Source organism: Scyliorhinus canicula, chromosome 21 (assembly GCF_902713615.1).
Source record: "Scyliorhinus canicula chromosome 21, sScyCan1.1, whole genome shotgun sequence".
In the NCBI taxonomy this organism is placed as follows: Eukaryota; Metazoa; Chordata; class Chondrichthyes; order Carcharhiniformes; family Scyliorhinidae; genus Scyliorhinus; species Scyliorhinus canicula.
The window spans coordinates 2,710,393-2,729,212 of NC_052166.1; the positions used below are offsets into that span (position 1 = coordinate 2,710,393).

At 50.9% G+C, this 18,820-nt stretch overlaps 1 protein-coding gene across 1 annotated transcript in view; it reads left to right on the plus strand.

The window, feature by feature from the left end:
- Nucleotides 1-326: 326 nt before the first annotated feature.
- fam120c (family with sequence similarity 120C) overlaps nucleotides 327-18,820 on the plus strand; it is a 58,045-nt gene continuing 39,551 nt past the window's right edge. Inside the window, exon 1 of the mRNA XM_038782095.1 lies at nucleotides 327-1,072. Coding sequence (XP_038638023.1) covers nucleotides 545-1,072 — 528 coding nt within the window. The 5' untranslated portion in view covers nucleotides 327-544. The remainder of the gene's footprint in view (nucleotides 1,073-18,820) is intronic.

Here is an 18,820-nt window from a genome sequence, read left to right on the forward strand (position 1 = left end):
AGAAGCCGACGGGAGCTGTAGTCTCATCGCCCATTGGCTGAGGGAAGAGGAGGCGGGGTCGGCCATCGTCACCATTACCGGAGGGAAGAGGGAGAGAACTCGGGAGGGAGAGTGTGGAAGGCTGATCGCGGAGGTCGTCGGGAGTTGTAGTCCGCGCGCCTATGCCCCGCCAGTCAGAAGAGGGGGCGGTAAACTACAATTCCCGTGAGGCCTCGGGGGAGGGGGGCGGAGGAAGGAGAAGGGGGGGCCGGGAAAGATGGCGGATCCCCTCAGAAAAGAGGCGGGCCCAAGAAATAAATAAATATATATATATACGAGAGGGGGGGGGAAGAAAACACACACATTTCCCTCCTCCTCCGTTATTAACGATCCCCGGGCTGGGGGGGAGGGAGGAAGGAATGAGAGGCCCTAAAACAAAACATTAGAGACGACGTCGCCCCTCCCCCCAACGGCTCTAACGGTTTTAACCGTCACTTTTAAAAAAAAATTGCCCCCTCCTGAGGAGAATTATTTTTAATTTTTAAAACCAATTTAATTGAAAAAAATGGGAGTGCAAGGGTTTCAGGAATTCATCGAGAAGCACTGCGCCGCGGCCGTGGTGCCGGTCGAGCTGCAGAAGATGGCCCGGGCCGCCCGCCACCGGGCCTCGGGCCTGCGGCCGGGGCCTTGCCTGGCGCCCCCGCCTCTCACGCCGCCTCCTCCCCCCCTGCCGGCCTCGCCGCCCCCGCTGCGGCTGCTGCTCGACGCCGAGAGCGGCCTGCACCGCCTGTACGGCGGCTCCTTCACCGACTGGGTGAGCGGCGGCCAGTGGAACCAGACCCTGGCCTACCTGGCCTCGCTGGCGGCCGCCTGCCGCGGCGCCGGCCTCGAGCTGGTGGTCGCCTTCGACGGCGCCCTGGCCAAGGGCCGCCTGCCCGACTGGGCCCGCCGCCAGAGCCAGGCCCGCCACAGCGCCCAGCTCGTCGTCAACCACGTCCGCAGCCGCGGCACCCCGCCGCCCCGCGTCTGGTTCCTGCCGCCGCCCTGCCTGTCCCACTGCATCCGCCTGGCTCTGCTCCGCTTCCGCGTCAAGGTAAGGTCGGGGCTGGGCTTGGGGGCTAAATGTGGGGAGCAGATCGTATAGACTCCAGGTAATAGGGAGCAAAATGTAGGGTGCAGGTAATAGGGGGCAAAATGTAGGGTGCAGGTAATAGGGGGCAAAATGTAGGGTGCAGGTAATAGGGGGCAAAATGTAGGGTGCAGGTAATAGGGGGCAAAATGTAGGATGCAGGTAATAGGGGGCAAAATGTAGGGTGCAGGTAATAGGGGGCAAAATGTAGGGTGCAGGTAATAGGGGGCAAAATGTAGGGTGCAGGTAACACGGGGCAAAATGTAGGGTGCAGGTAATATAGGGGGCAAAATGTAGGGTGCAGGTAATGGGCAAAATGTAGGGTGCGGGTAACACGGGGCAAAATGTAGGGTGCAGGTAATAGGGGGCAAAATGTAGGGTGCAGGTAATAGAGGGCAAGGGTGCAAGTTGTATAGACTCCAGATAGCAGATCATGGGGTGCAAAATGTAGAGGGTGGGGTGCCAGATGTAGACAGGAGGGTGCAGGGCACCCTAGCACCTACATTGTGCACCCTATCATCCGAACCGTAGCAGCTGGAGCTTACGGCTGGCATCGCACCCCGAGGGTAGCAGGTTGTAGGCACCAGGTCGTAGGGCGCGAGGATGTGGTGCCGCTTGTAGACTCCAGGTGCTAGGGTGCCAGATGTAGGGTACCGGGAATAGGGTGTGGGGGGGGGGGGGCAATAGGGTATGGTGCCAGTCAAGGGCACAGGGTAGGGCCCAGGTAACGGGGAGCATGTCATGAGCTGCAGGTGAGGGGGGGGAGAAAGTCGGCAGGTGAGGGGGGGAGCAAGTCGCCAGGTGAGGGGGGGAGCAAGTCGCCAGGTGAGGGGGGCAGCAAGTCGCCAGGTGAGGGGGGAGCAAGTCGCCAGGTGAGGGGGGCATCAAGTCGCCAGGTGAGGGGGGCATCAAGTCGCCAGGTGGGGGGGAGCAAGTCACCAGGTGAGGGGGGAGGCAAGTCACCAGGTGAGGGGTGGGAGCAAGTCGCCAGGTGGGGGGGGATCAAGTCGCCAGGTGAGGGGGGGATCAAGTCGCCAGGTGAGGGGGGGCAGTAAGTCGCCACGTGAGGGGGGAGCAAGTCACCAGGTGAGGGGGCAGCAAGTCGCCAGGTGAGGGGGGAGCAAGTCTCCAGGTGAGGGGGGAAGCAAGTCGCCAGGTGAGGGGGGAACTTAAGTCGCCAGGTGAGGGGGGGCAGCAAGTTGCCAGGTGAGGGGGGGCAGCAAGTCGCCAGGTGAGGGGGGGCAGCAAGTCGCCAGGTGAGGGGGGCAGCAAGTCGCCAGGTGGGGGGGATCAAGTCGCCAGGTGAGGGGGGGATCAAGTCGCCAGGTGAGGGGGGGCAGTAAGTTGCCACGTGAGGGGGGAGCAAGTCACCAGGTGAGGGGGCAGCAAGTCGCCAGGTGAGGGGGGAGCAAGTCTCCAGGTGAGGGGGAAGCAAGTCGCCAGGTGAGGGGGGAACTTAAGTCGCCAGGTGAGGGGGGGGCAGCAAGTCGCCAGGTGAGGGGGGCAGCAAGTCGCCAGGTGAAGGGGGAGCAAGTCGCCAGGTGAGGGGGGGCAGCAAGTCGCCAGGTGAGGGGGGAGCAAGTCACCAGGTGAGGGGGGCAGCAAGTCACCAGGTGAGGGGGGCAGCAAGTCGCCAGGTGAAGGGGGAGCAAGTCGCCAGGTGAGGGGGGGCAGCAAGTCGCCAGGTGAGGGGGGGAGCAAGTCACCAGGTGAGGGGGGCAGCAAGTCACCAGGTGAGGGGGGGAGCTTGTCGCCAGGTGAGGGGGGGAGAGCAAGTCGCCAGGTGAGGGGGGAGCAAGTCGCCAGGTGAGGGGGGGGGAGCAAGTCGCCAGGTGAGAGGGGAGAGCAAGTCGCCAGGTGAGGGGGCAGCAAGTCGCCAGGTGAGGGGGGATCAAGTCGGCAGGTGAGGGGGGGCAGCAAGTCGGCAGGTAAGGGATAGGAGCAAGCCGCCAGGTGAGGGGGGGAGCAAGTCGCCAGGTGAGGGGGGGAGCAAGTCGCCAGGTGAGGGGGGGAGCAAGTCACCAGGCATGTGGGGGAGCAAGTCGCCAGGCATGGGGGGGAGCAAGTCGCCAGGTGAGGGGGGGAGCAAGTCGCCAGGCATGTGGGGGAGCAAGTCGCCAGGCATGGGGGGGAGCAAGTCGCCAGGTGAGGGGGGCAGCAAGTCGCCAGGTGAGGAGGGGAGCAAGTCGCCAGGTGAGGGGGGGAGCAAGTCGCCAGGTGAGGGGGGGAGCAAGTCGCCAGGTGAGGGGGGTAGCAAGTCACCAGGTGATGGGGGGAGCAAGTCGCCAGGTGAGGGGGCAGCAAGTCGCCAGGTGAGGGGGGCAGCAAGTCGCCAGGTGAGGGGGGCAGCAAGTCGCCAGGTGAGGGGGGAGCAAGTCGCCAGGTGAGGGGGGGCAGCAAGTCGCCAGGTGAAAATGAAATGAAAATCGCTTATTGTCACGAGTAGGCTTCACTGAAGTTACTGTGAAAAGCCCCTAGTCGCCACATTCCGGCGCCTGTTCGGGGAGGCTGGTACGGGAAGGTGAGGTGAGGGGGGCAGCAAGTCACCAGGTGAGGGGTGGAGCTTGTCGCCAGGTGAGGGGGGCAGCAAGTCGCCAGGTGAGGGGGGCAGCAAGTCACCAGGTGAGGGGTGGAGCTTGTCGCCAGGTGAGGGGGGCAGCAAGTCGCCAGGTGAGGGGGGCAGCAAGTCACCAGGTGAGGGGTGGAGCTTGTCGCCAGGTGAGGGGGGAGCAAGTCGCCAGGTGAGGGGGGGGAGCAAGTCGCCAGGTGAGGGGGGAGAGCAAGTCGCCAGGTGAGGGGGGCAGCAAGTCGCCAGGTGAGGGGGGATCAAGTCGCCAGGTGAGGGGGGCAGCAAGTCGGCAGGTGAGGGGGGGAGCAAGTCGCCAGGTGAGGGAGGGAGCAAGTCGCCAGGTGAGGGAGGGAGCAAGTCACCAGGCATGGGGGGGAGCAAGTCGCCAGGCATGGGGGGGAGCAAGTCGCCAGGTGAGGGGGGAGCAAGTCGCCAGGTGAGGGGGGGAGCAAGTCGCCAGGTGAGGGGGGCAGCAAGTCGCCAGGTGAGGAGGGGAAGCAAGTCGCCAGGTGAGGGGGGCAGCAAGTCGCCAGGTGAGGAGGGAGTAAGTCGTGAGGTGCAGGTGAGAGAGCAAGTGGTGAGAAAGTCAGGGGGAGCAAATATGAAGGAGATATTAGTGCCAGTCGGGTGAAACACATCGAGCAATAATAGGATACAGTTACAGCGTGCAATTATGATGAAATTGTGATATCTGATAATAGTGTGCAAATTCTAATGAAAAGATGGATGCGTTAATAGTGTGCAAATTTCAGTGTGAATATGGCTGCCATAATAGTGTGCAGATTCTATTGAAATATGGCTGCGGCAATAGTGCAAATTGTGGTGAGGATATGGCTGTGGCACTGGTGTGCAAATTCTGGGGAGGATGTGGCTGTGGTAATAGTGTGCAAAATCTAGTGAGAATATGGCTGTGGTACAAGTGTGCAAATTCTACTGAGATATGGCCGTGGTACGAGTGCACAAATTCTTGTGAGAATATGGCTGCCGTGCAACTGCTAATTCGGGTAAGAATATGGCTGCGGAATGAGTGCCGATTCTCTAGAGTATATGGCTGTAGTACGAGTGCGCATATTCTGGTGCGAATATAGTCACAGTAAGAGTGCCCGAATTCTAGCAATTCTGTATGAGAGCGCAGACTTTAGTGAGAATATGGCTGCGGTATGGGAGCTCAGACTTTAGGGACGCTATGAGTGTAAATTCTAGTGAGACTATGGCTGCAGTATGTGCGAGTGTAAATTCTAGTGAGAATACGGCTGCAGTATACGAGTGTAAATTCTAGTGAGAATACAGCCACGATAGGAGAGTGCAAATTCTAGTAAGAATATGGCTGCGGAATGAGTGTGCAGATTCTAGTGAGGATATGGCCACGGTCTGAGTGCAAATTGTAGCGAGAATATGGCCATGTACAAGTATGCAATTTTTAGTGAGAATATGGCTACGGTACGAGTGTGCAGATTTTAGTGAGAATATGGCCGTGGTATCAGGGTGCTGATTTTAGTGAGAATATGGCTGTGATACGAGTGCAGATTTTATTGAGAATATGGCTGTGGTATGAGTCCAAATTCTAGTGAGAATATGGCCATGGTATGGGAGTGCAAATTCTAGTGAGAATATGGCTGTGGTACGAGTGTACAAATTCTAGTGAGAGTATGGCCATGGTATGGGAGTGCAAATTCTAGTGAGAATATTGCTGCATTACAAGTGTGCAGATTTTAGTGAGAATATGACCGGTACGAGGGTGCCGATTCTCGTGAGAATATGGCTGTGGTACGAGGGTGCAAATTCTAGTGAGAATATGGCCATGGTACAAGCATGCAGATTTTAGTGAGAATATGGCTACGGTACGCTGATGCAAATTGTACTGAGACTATGGCTGTGGTACAAGTGTGCAAATTCTACTGAGAACATGGCTGTGGTGCAAGTGTGCAAATTCTAGTGAGAATATGGCTGGTACCGGTGTGCAAATTCTGCTGAGAATATGGCTATGGTACAAGTGTGCAAATTCTAGTGAGAATATTGCTGCATTACAAGTGTGCAGATTTTAGTGAGAATATGGCTGCGGTACAAGGGTAAAAATTCTAGTGAAAATATGGCTGCGGTATGAATGTAGATTATAGTGAGAATATGGCTGCGTTATGGGTGCAGATTTTAGTGAGAATGTGGCTGCGGTACAGTGGTCAAATTCCCTAGAAAATATGGTTGCCGTACAAGTGAAAATTCTAGTGTGCAAAATCAGTGTGGTGTTCTTCGATGCTATGGGCTGTAATGACAGTGATCAAGATGGACACAGTAGTGAGCAGCAGGTGTGCAAACCTCTGTGCGGGGCAAAATGCGAAGCTGCCGTCCTGCAAAACCATTGTGTTTGGTTTGCCAAATTGGGTCTGGGTCATCTGTTTGGATTTAGTGTGCAGATGTGAGCAACGGTGGAGAGTGTGTGCGATGTGTGAGCAGCAAGTGCAATGGTGGGCAGCAGGGCCGAAATTGGGCAGTAGTACATGGCGGGGAAGCAGCAAGTGTGAAATAGTGAGTAATGTGTGTGTGTAAGCAACTGGGTACAGAGGGGTAAAATGTGAGCTCCCTCAGTGTACACCTATGGGGTAATCATTCATACATCATTTGTATAAAACCGGGCAGTAATATCTGTTTAAAAATAGTTAATAAATGATCTGTGTCCAGTAACGTCAGTATTTAGTGTAAACGATGATGGTGCAAATAAGAACACAGTGTGGAAGCTATCTTGACTTAAAAATAAGCGTGGAAGAACTAGCAACCTGATGGTATCCAAATATTAATCGTGTGAAAACGGCAAGAAGTTTCTGTTTGTGAATTTATTTGCCCCTAATAACTAAGTTAAGTGCCCCTAAGTGCGATCCATCGATTGCAAAGATTGGCTTATTCGCCTCTAAAATCAGCGTTGTGTTGTTTACCATGTCCACCCTATGTTCACTTAATGTCAAATTTAACTGTAAATACAATTGTGAAAAAATCTTAACGGTTTTAAATCATGTTCCTCATGTTTTGAAAATATGAAATACTGTGTCTGATGTATACATCACATTTCATATATTTTATATACAGCACCCGTGAAAATAAATTATAACGGCATTTAAATGTTGAAGTGCGGGACCAGTGTTGGTGAAGTAACTCTGTTTAGAATGCATGTTTCTTGGGAAAATGCATAAACATCATAATGAATAGTCGCCTGATCCACTCGAGCAAATATAATGCACGCTGGCGGTAATATGCTGTCAAGTGGTAATGTGGGATGTGTACAAAGCATGCCGCCACTGGCAGATTCCAACGTGCAGTCCCGTACTCCGAGCCACCAGCTCACAGATTTGGGGAGACATGGTAGGGGTGAGAAGATGGGTTAGGTGAGTGGGCAAAAATTTGGCAGATGGAGTATAATGCAGGAATATGTGAAGTTATGCACGTTGGTGGGAAGAATAAAGCAGCTGAATATTATTTAAATGGGAGAAAACTGTGACGGGGTCGATGCTGAGAGGATGTTTCCACTTGTGGGAGAGTCTAGGACTAGAGGGCAGAATCTCAGAGTCAGGGGATCACCCATTTGAGACAGAGATGAGGAGGAATTTCTTCCCTTTGAGGGGAGTGAATCTGCGGAATTCTTTACCACAGAGAGGCCGTAGAAGGGCTGGGCCGTTAAGTATATTCAAGGCTAGGGCAGCACGGTGGCTTAGTGGTTAGCACAGCTGCCTCACGGCGCTGAGGTCCCAGGTTCGATCCCAGCTCTGGGTCACTGTCCGTGTGGAGTTTGCACATTCTCCCCGTGTCTGCGTGGGTTTCGCCCCCACAACCCAAAAATGTGCAGAGTAGGTGGATTGGCCACGCTAAATTGCCCCTTAATTGGAAAAAATAATTGGGTAATCTAAATTTATAAAAAAAATTTTAAAAAGTATATTCAAGGCTGAGATTTTTAGCCAGTGAGGGAATCGAGGGTAATAGAAGAATAAGGCGGGGATGTGTTGAGAATTATCACATCAGATCAGTCAGGATCTCATTGAATGACGGAACGGACTTGATGGGCCGAATTGTCTCCTGATCCTATATCTTGTGGTCTTATTTGCTGGTCTAGCTCCCCCCCCCCCCCCAAAAAAAAAACTCGCAGGAAGCGTTGCCACGTAGATCTGCCAGTCTTGTCTCATTGACAGCAAAAAGCAGCAATCGTGTTGATCAAATCATAATCTCCATTTTAAGCGCGATACATAATGAATGTCTGTTGTGCTAGTCAGAATTTAATCGGTGGTTACAATTAGTACTCTCTGTCACCGCTGAATATGTGACCTTGTCCACAACGTCAATACTAGAACTGTTGATGCAACTGGGAATGCAAATCCACCAGTGTAGTCAATTTAATCTCTTTCTCCTTCCCAGCAGTGTTACAATATGAGATGTATATATATATATTTTTCTTTTTAAAACTCCACACTGTTCACCCATTCCTATTTTGCTTCAGCTGATGGTGTGACTATCGAATTGCTTGCAGTTCAGAAATGGGCCATTCTGCCTCTCCTGGCAAGAGCAACTCCCCTTGTCTCATTCCTCTTCCCTTTCCCCGTTACCCTTCATTTTCTTTTCTAGAATCTCTACAGTGTACAAGGAGGCCATTCAGCCTGTCGAGTCTGCACCGACCCTCTGAATGAGAACTCTACCTAGGCCCACACCCCTGCCTTATCCTTGTAATCCCACCTAACCTGCACATCTTTAGACTGTGGGAGGAAACTGGAGCACCCGGAGGAAACCCACGCAGGCACGGGGAGAACTGGCAAACTCCGCACAGTCACCCATGGCTCGACTCTGTCCCGGAATCCTCATGATTTTGAGCAACTTGATAAAATCCCCTCTCAGCCTTCTCGCCTTCAAGAACAGTCCCAGCTTCTCCAATTCATCCACGGAGCAGAAGCCCCCCGATCAATGATTACCTGTGCTTAGTCTCTCTCTCTTTTTGAATAAATGTGTTACATTGACAGTTTTCCAATCCTCTGGGGCTTTTCCAGAATTGAAGGATTTTTGAAAGATGACTACCAGTGCATCCACTATTTCTGTAACTGCTTCCTTTAATATCGTGGAATGCAACCCATTCAAGTCCAGCAGACTTTAGCCTCGTTCGTTTCCCTAGTCGTTTTTCTCTAGTGTCATTTATTATATTTATTTCCTCCCCACTTTGCCCAGTGGTTATTTTGTATTTTTGAAATGTCATCATGTCTCCCACCGTGAAGACTGACGCAAAGTATTTATGTAACTCGTCTGCCATTTCCTGGTTCTCCATTATTATTTCCCAGCCTCATTCTCTAAGGGGTCCATGTGTGTTCACTTTAGCCTCTCTCTTTCACAGTGATTAGCACTGTGGCTTCACAGCGCCAGGGACCCAGGTTCGATTCCGGGCTTGGATCACTGTCTGTGTGGAGTTTGCACGTTCTCCCGTGTCTATGTGGGTTTCCCTCCGGGTGCTCCGGATTCCTCCCACAAGTCCCGAAAGATGTGCATGTTCGGTAATTTAGACATTCTGAATTCTCTCTGTGTACCCAAACAGGTGCCGGAGTGTGGCAACTAAGGGATTTTCACAAGAACTACATTGCAGTGTTAATATAAACGTACTTGGGACACTAATAAATATTATTATTAGACTTAAACAAGCTCTTGCTGTCTGTTTTTGTATTACTTGCTAGTTTATTCCTGTGTATTTTTTTTGGTCAACTTTTGTTAGTTTTTTAAAACTTTCCCAATCCTCTGGCTTACCACTAATCTTTACTGCATTTCTTTCAGTTTAATACGCTCCTTAACGTCCTTGGTTAACCATGGTTAATTTATCCCTTTCCTGGAATCCTACTTCCTCACTGGGATGTATCATTGTTGTGAGTCATGAACTGTTTCATGTACGTCTGCTATTGCTGACCGACTGACTATCCTGATAAAATTTTTCTCTGCCCTCATTCACCCATCCTCATGAATACTGTACCCTAGCAGTTTTAAAAATAAATTTAAAGTGCCCCAATGCTTTATTTTCCAATTAAAGGTCAATATAGCATGGCTAATTCACCCTGCACTTCTTTGGGTTGTGATACCCACATACACACTGGGAGAATGTGCAAACTCCACATGGAGAGTGCGGGGCCGGGATCGAACCCGGATCCTCAGCACTGAGGCAGTAGTGCTAATCACTGTGCCACCGTATCGGCATGTATACAGCGGCCGATTGCTGCCCACTTACCCAAGGAGGTGTAGACAGAGTCAATGGATGGGAGGCGGGTTTGTGTGATGAACTGGGCTGTGTTCACGGCTCTCTGTAGTTTCTTATGGTGTGGTCAAGCAGTTGGCCATACCAGGCTGTGATGCAGCCAGATAGGATGCTTTCTAGGGTGCATTTGCAAAATTGGTAAGAGCCAATATGGGCATGCCAGATTTCCTTCGTTTCCTGAGGAAGTATAGGCTCTGTTGTGCTTTCTTGATCGTAGCGTCGACGTGAGTAGACCAGGATAGATTGTTGGTGCTGTGTCTGCCTAGGAATTTGAGGCTGTCAACCATCTCCATCTTGGCACTATTGTACTCCAGTCTTATACAGTGACAGACCCTTCCCCACCAGTACTGTACTCCAGTCTTATACAGTGACAGACCCTTCCCCACCAGTACTGTACCCCAGTGTTATACAGTGACAGACCTGTCCCCGCCAGTACTGTACCCCAGTGTTATACAGTGACAGACCTGTCCCCGCCAGTACTGTACCCCAGTTTTATAAAGTGACAGACCCGTCCCCACCAGTACTGTACCCCAGTGTTATACAGTGACAGACCCTTCCCCACCAGTACTGTACTCCAGTCTTATACAGTGACAGACCCTTCCCCACCAGTACTGTACCCCAGTGTTATACAGTGACAGACCTGTCCCCGCCAGTACTGTACCCCAGTTTTATAAAGTGACAGACCCGTCCCCACCAGTACTGTACCCCAGTGTTATACAGTGACAGACCTGTCCCCACCAGTACTGTCCCCCAGTGTTATAAAGTGACAGACCCGTCCCCACCAGTACTGTACCCCAGTGTTATACAGTGACAGACCCTTCCCCACCAGTACTGTACCCCAGTGTTATACAGTGACAGACCCGTCCCCACCATTACTGTACCCCAGTGTTATACAGTGACAACCCTTCCCCACCAGTACTGTACCCCAGTGTTATACAGTGACAGACCCGTCCCCACCAGTACTGTATCCCAGTGTTATACAGTGACAGACCCTCCCCACCAGTACTTTATCCCAGTGTTATACAGTGACAGACCCGTCCCCACCAGTACTGTATCCCAGTGTTATACAGTGACAGACCCTCCCCACCAGTACTGTATCCCAGTGTTATATAGAGACAGACCCGTCTCCACCAGTACTGTATCCCAGTGTTATACAGTGACAGACCCGCCCCACCAGTACTGTATCCCAGTGTTATATAGAGACAGACCCGTCCCCACCAGTACTATACCCCAGTGTTATAAAGTGACAGACCCGTCACCACCAGTACTGTATTCCAGTATTATACGGTGACAGACCTGTCTCCACCAGTACTAAACCCAGTGTTATACTGTGACAGACCCATCCCCATCAGTACTATTCCCCAGTGTCATACAGTGACAGACCCACCCCCATCAGTGCTGTACTCCAGTGTCATACAGTGACAGACCCACCCCCATCAGTACTGTATCCTAGTGTTATACAGTGACAGACCCGTACCCACCAATACTATTTCTCCATGTTATACAGTGACAGACCTGTCCCCACCAGTACTGTATCCCAGTGTTATACAGTGACAGACCTGTCCCCACCAGTACTGTACCCCAGTGTTATACAGTGACAGACCCATTCCCACCAGTAGTGTATCCCAGTGTTATACAGTGACAGACCCATCCCCACCAGTATTTAGAACTTAGAACTTAGAACAGTACAGCACAGAACAGGCCCTTCGGCCCTCGATGTTGTGCCGAGCAATGATCACCCTACTTAAACCCACGTAACCCGTATACCCGTAACCCAACAACTCCCCATTAACCTTTCACTACGGGCAATTTAGCATGGCCAATCCACCTAACCCGCACATCTTTGGACTGTGGGAGGAAACCGGAGCACCCGGAGGAAACCCACGCACACACAGGGAGGACGTGCAGACTCCACACAGACAGTGACCCAGCCGGGAATCGAACCTGGGACCCTGGAGCTGTGAAGCATTGATGCTAACCACCATGCTACCGTGAGGCCCTTGAATTGTATTGTACCCCAGTGTTATACAGTGACATACCCGTCCCCACCAGTACTGTAACCCAGTGCTATACAGTGACAGGTTTGTCCCCACCAGCACTGTACCCCAGTGTTATACAGTGACTGAGCTGTTTCCAACAGTACTGTACCCCAGTGGTATTCAATGACAGACCCATCCGTATCACTACTGTACCCTAGTGTTATACAGTGACAGACCCGTCCCCACCAGTACTGTACCCCAGTGTTATACAGTGACAGGCCCGTCCCCACCAGTACTGTACCCCAGTGTTATACAGTGACAGACCCGTCCCCACCAGTACTGTACCCCAGTGTTATACAGTGACAGACCCATCCCCACCAGTACTGTACCCCAGTGTTATACAGAGACAGACCCGTCCCCACCAGTACAGTACCCCAGTGTTATACAGTGACAGACCCATCCCCACCAGTACTGTACCGCAGTGTTATACAGTGACAGACCCGTCCCCACCAGTACTGTATCCCAGTGTTATACAGTGACAGACCCGTCCCCACCAGTACTGTACCCCAGTGTTATACAGTGACAGACCTGTCCCCACCAGTACTGTATCCCAGTGTTATACAGAGACAGACCTGACCCCACCAGTACTGTACCCGAGTGTTATACAGTGACAGACCTGTCCCCACCAGTACTGTATCCCAGTGTTATACAGTGACAGACCCGCCCCCACCAGTACTGTATCCCAGTGTTATACAGTGACAGACCCATCCCCACCAGTACTGTATCCCAGTGTTATCCAGAGACAGACCTGACCCCGCCAGTACTGTACCCGAGTGTTATTCAGTGACAGACCCATCCCCACCCGTGCTGTACCCCAGTGTTATACAGTGACAGACCCATCCCCACCAGTACTGTACCGCAGTGTTATACAGTGACAGACCAGTCCCCACCATTACTGTATCCCAGTGTTATACAGTGACAGACCCGTCGCCACCAGTACTGTACCCCAGTGTTATACAGTGACAGACCTGTCCCCACCAGTACTGTATCCCAGTGTTATACAGAGACAGACCTGACCCCACCAGTACTGTACCCGAGTGTTATACAGTGACAGACCTGTCCCCACCAGTACTGTATCCCAGTGTTATACAGTGACAGACCCGCCCCCACCAGTACTGTATCCCAGTGTTATACAGTGACAGACCCGTCCCCACCAGTACTATACCCCAGTGTTATACAGTGACAGACCCATCCCCACCAGTACTGTATCCCAGTTATCCAGAGACAGACCTGACCCCGCCAATACTGTACCCGAGTGTTATTCAGTGACAGACCCATCCCCACCCGTGCTGTACCCCAGTGTTATACAGTGACAGACCCGTCCCCACCAGTACTGTACCCGTGTTATACAGTGACAGACCCATCCCCACCAGTACTGTATCCCAGTGTTATCCAGAGACAGACCTGACCCCGCCAGTACTGTACCCGAGTGTTATTCAGTGACAGACCCATCCCCACCCGTGCTGTACCCCAGTGTTATACAGTGACAGACCCATCCCCACCAGTACTGTACCGCAGTGTTATACAGTGACAGACCCGTCCCCACCAGTACTGTATCCCAGTGTTATACAGTGACAGACCCGTCCCCACCAGTACTGTACCCCAGTGTTATACAGTGACAGACCTGTCCCCACCAGTACTGTATCCCAGAGTTATACAGAGACAGACCTGACCCCACCAGTACTGTACCCGAGTGTTATACAGTGACAGACCTGTCCCCACCAGTACTGTATCCCAGTGTTATACAGTGACAGACCCACCCCCACCAGTACTGTATCCCAGTGTTATACAGTGACAGACCCATCCCCACCAGTACTGTATCCCAGTGTTATCCAGAGACAGACCTGACCCCGCCAGTACTGTACCCGAGTGTTATTCAGTGACAGACCCATCCCCACCCGTGCTGTACCCCAGTGTTATACAGTGACAGACCCATCCCCATCAGTACTGTACCCCAGTGTTATACAGTGACAGACCCATTCCCACCAGTACTGTACCCCAGTGTTATACAGTGACAGACCCATCCCCACCAGTACTGTACCCCAGTGTTATACAGTGACAGACCCATCCCCACCAGTACTGTACCCCAGTGTTATACAGTGACAGACCCATCCCCACCAGTACTGTATCCCAGTGTTATACAGTGACTGAGCTGTTTCTAACAGTTGGCACCCTCAGGATCCTGGGCAGTTCACTGGGAAGATGGAGTATATAGAGCTTGTTTTTGTTGTGCAGTCGCTGATTGAGAAGGTGGAGTGCTCTCGGGGGGGGGGGGGGGGGGGGGTGGCTGGGAGAGCTGCAGGTTATTTTTGGCTGCTATCATGTTGGCAGTGTTCACGGTTGTGTGAGTGAGGTGTGTCACGACATGAATGTTCAGTTTGTGGCACCTGGTGTTCTATCTGCATCGCACTAACGGGCACAGCAGGTCTTGTGCTGAGGCGGAATGCCTCGGCACCACAGCCAAGGCTTCCAGCGGGCGCCTTTCTGTCGCTTCTATGTCCAAGATGCCGTTTGAGGATAGGAGCGTGTTGGGGCATGATGCGCCCTGGTGCATTCTGTGTACAATGTCAATGACACTTGTGGATGCTTGGGCTGTGTCGAGACTGATATTCCACTGCCGCACTGATGGGGGCTGCACTGTCTGAATGAGCTGTCTTTGTCTTTTCCATGGGGCGCCAATGCGAGGCTTTGCCTGCCTCCTCGGATGCTGAAGAGTGAGGGTGTCGAGGTCACCCCTTATCCAGGTTCAATATTGATCACTCTACCTCCCTGTGTCCCACCCGTGATCTTGCTGTTACCCAGTTGGCTGTTTTATTTTGGTCTCTATGACTGCCTGCATCGCTGGCTAAGCCAGCATTTGTTGCCCATCCCCAATTGTCCCTTGAGAAGGTGGTGATGAGCCACCGCCTTAAAACGCTGCAGTCCGTGAGGTGTAGGTGCACCCACAGTGCTGTTAGGGAGACCATAAGATGTGGGAGCTGAAGTTGACCATTCGGCCCATCGAGTCTGCTCTGCTATCAATGAGATCATGAGTGACCTGATATAATCCTCAATTCCGCTTCCCCACCTGGTGTTCTATCTGCATCGCACTAACGGGCACAGCAGGTTCCGCCTCGGCGCCACATAATTGCTTTACTGATCAAAAATCTTGTCTCTCGCAGCCTTGAACATACGTAAAGGTCCAGCCTCTCTATAGCTCTCTGCGGTAAAGAATTCCACGGATTCACTACCCTTTGAGATAAGAAATTTCTCCTCATCTCTGTCTCAAATGGGTGACCCCCTATTCTGAGGGAGTTCTAGGATTTTGACCCAATGACAGGGAAGGAACGGTTGGGCAGCACGGTAGCATGGTGGATAGCACAAATGCTTCACAGCTCCATGGTCCCAGGTTCGATTCCCGGCTTGGGTCACTGTCTGTGCGGAGTCTGCACGTTCTCCCCGTGTGTTCGTGGGTTTCCTCCCACAGTCCAAAGATGTGCGGCTTAGGTGGATTGGCCATGTTAAATTGCCCTTAAGTGTCCGAAATTGCCTTTGGTTTTGGGTGGGATTACTGGGTTAGGGTGGGGGTGTGGGCTTGGGTAGGGTGCTCTTTCCAAGAGCTAGTGCAGACTCGAAGAGCCGAATGGCCTCCTTCTGCACTGTAAATTTTATGAAATTCTATGAATGGCCGATATATTTCCAAGTTGAAATGTGTGTGGCTTGAGGGGAACCTCCTGGTGGTGGTGTTCCCACCTGTCTGCTATCCTTGTCCTTCTAGGTAGCGGTTGTGGGTTTGGAGGGTGTTTCCTGAGGAGCCTTGGTGGGTTCCTACATGCATCCTGGAGATGGTACACACAGTTGCCACTCTGCGTCAGTGATGGATTGTTATGGGCCAGGGTTAAGAGAACCCCAAAGTGTATCATGGAGTTCACCTGACCCACAACTTTTACTAGATTGTGGTATGGGGAGCACACGGCCCACTCTACAGATGTGGGACAGCAGAAATAGAAAATTATTTTAAAAAACAAAACAATGTTTATTCTATGAACTCAAGTTAACCTTTTTAAAACATACAGTGAACATCTTAGCAACCATCAATTCAAATACAACCCCCAAAGACTACAACACTAAGTAATCCTTAATAACTTTCCAAACAACATTTAGAAGACAACAAACACCTTTTAACAGAAGCACATGAGGTTTACATTCATTATGAAATGAAATGAAAATCGCTTATTGTCAAGAGTAGGCTTCAATTAACTTACTGTGAAAAGCCCCTAGTCGCCACATTACGGCGCCTGTCCGGGGAGGCAGGTACGGGAATCGAAACGTGCTGCTGGCCTGCTTTAAAAGCCAGTGATTTAGCCCAGTGAGCTAAACCAGCCCCCATTGTGGGGCTATTGAGAACATTTATAATTCTGAATTCACCAAATGATCAAGAGATAGCCTTTTAATTGCAGAGAGATCAACAGTACACCTGCTGTGTCTGGCTTCAGCTCCAACACTGAAAATGAAACTAAAACACACTAGCTAACAGCCTAAAACAAAAGTAAAAAGCTGACAGACAGCCCAGCTCCACTCACACTCTGACATCACAGCAGTAATATGAGCAGCCAAAACTTTCTTAAAGCGACATTCTCATGACATGGAGGGGTGGAATGTTTATGAAGTGGGAGGGGGGGGGGGGGGGGTGCTGCTTTGTCCTGGATGGTGTCGAGCTTCTTGAGTGTTATTGCAGCCGCACTCATCCAGGCAAATGGATAATATTCCATCACACTGCTGACTTGTGCGACTTACTCATCACAGGGTTCCTAGCCTCTGATCTGCTCTTGTAGCCTGTGGCAAAGGGGGACGGGTAGACTGTTTTAAAAAAAAAAGGGATGACAGGGCATCAGTGAGAAAGGATCTTTGCTTAGAAGATCAGTGAGTAGACACCCGATTGAGTGGCGATTTAGAGATAGTATGTGTTAGAAAATGTGGAGGCAGTGGTTGTTTAAGGGCCCCTGAATAGTCGTTGTACCGTAAGACAGAGCATTAACCAAGAAATTATTGGATCATGTAACAAATGCAATGAAACAATTGTGGGCCACTTCAATCTGTGTGTCGACTGGACTAATCGGGTTGGCAAAGGTGGTGTGGAAGATGAATTTGTTTTCCCGCCGGTTCCCTGGAGCAGTACGTAATGGGAACAAGTCGAGATAAACCTATTTTAGGTCTGGCATTGTGCAGTGCTGTAGGAGCTTTGAATGGCGGAGTGGGCTCAAGGGTGGCCTTCAGTTCCTGTTTCTTATCACCTTCAGGGAGTTACACTCCATCAAACTCCCAGTCTCTGTCCTACTCCTGTAGCCGCGGTGCGTTTTTGTCACATAGGATTGACATTACCTCTGCTATTTTTGTTCGCAATGCCAGGAAGACTCTTGCTTCCTGCCGCTGGTCAGTTTGGTATTTATTGTCCATTCTGACTTACCTTGTGTTTAAGAGTCAGCTGCACTGCTGTATGTGGGTTTGGAGTCACATGTAGGCCAGACTGGGTAAGGATGGCAGATTTCCCTCCCTAAAGGGATGTTAATCATCCAGATGGGGTTTGGTTATATTTCTTTGTTGCTGCAAAGAGAAACGGTATGGAGATACCCAAACTCTGGATTCTTGTAAAACATGATGAGAGGTTCATTCAGGGTGTTGCTCATACAGTCAAAATGATCTGCTCAGGGGCAGCACGGTGGCCTAGTGGTTAGCACAACCGCCTCACGGCGCTGAGGTCCCAGGTTCGATCCCGGCTCTGGGTCACTGTCCGTGTGGAGTTTTCACATTCTCCCCGTGTCTGCGTGGGTTTCGCCCCCACAACCCAAAGATGTGCAGGGTAGGTGGATTGGCCGCGCTAAATTGCCCCTTAATTGGAAAAAATAATTGGGTAATCTAAATTTATTTTAAAAAATGATCTGCTCAAACACCCGGCTGATGTCACTACACATCATGTGACGCAGAACCAGTAAGAATGTATTCCCGCTTTACTTTATTAGTGCAACGGCAACAATGAATGCTATTTCTATACATATACAGCATTAAACAAGACAGCCTCTGTGATGGACCTCTATTCCTTTTTGGTAGAATTTGGCGTTCTTGAACCTGGCTACTTCTGACCTCAGAAGTGTCCTGTAGGTGACACTTCTTGAGTAATTATTTCAGTACCTGTCACTATCGACACTGAAAAGTCCTCAGAAACAGCATCTGAACTCGTCACTGACTCTGGTCTCTTTTCCAAATTATAGCTCTACAGACCTTCTGAAGGTAGAACCTCATTTCTGCAAACTCATTTTGTGCAGCAAGTAACGTCTCCAAACTCTTTTATCATCCGTCTGGTCGGTGTATGGCATTGGACCTGCCTTTGCTTGATCATCGCTGGTACCTATTTCTCATTGCTGGCACACTCACTCCCTGGTTGAATACTCACTTTCAAAAAAAAAAAATTAAAGTGCCCAATTCCTTTTTTTTCAAACATAATGGTGGGGTCTTCCTTAGTTTTCATAAGATTGGCAATGCCCAACTTTCTCTTCAATTTGAGCATCTAATCCTGGCCACCTAAATAACTACGTGCCAAATCCTTCATCCTCACTACACCAGGATTTCCCTCATACATTTGGTCAAGGACTCTACCACACAAGCACGAAGGAATAATCACATTGATTCCTCAAAATAGAACGCCATTCTGTGCTGCCAACTCAAGTCTTCATGTAATGTAGGGTTTGAGATTTGGATTTGTCCTATGAACGTCTGACAATGTTCCTTTTTGGACCTAGTCCATCACCTTCCCCAAAACATGATCGGTTCTTGTATATCTTTGAACTTGAGATGAAGTCACAGGTACC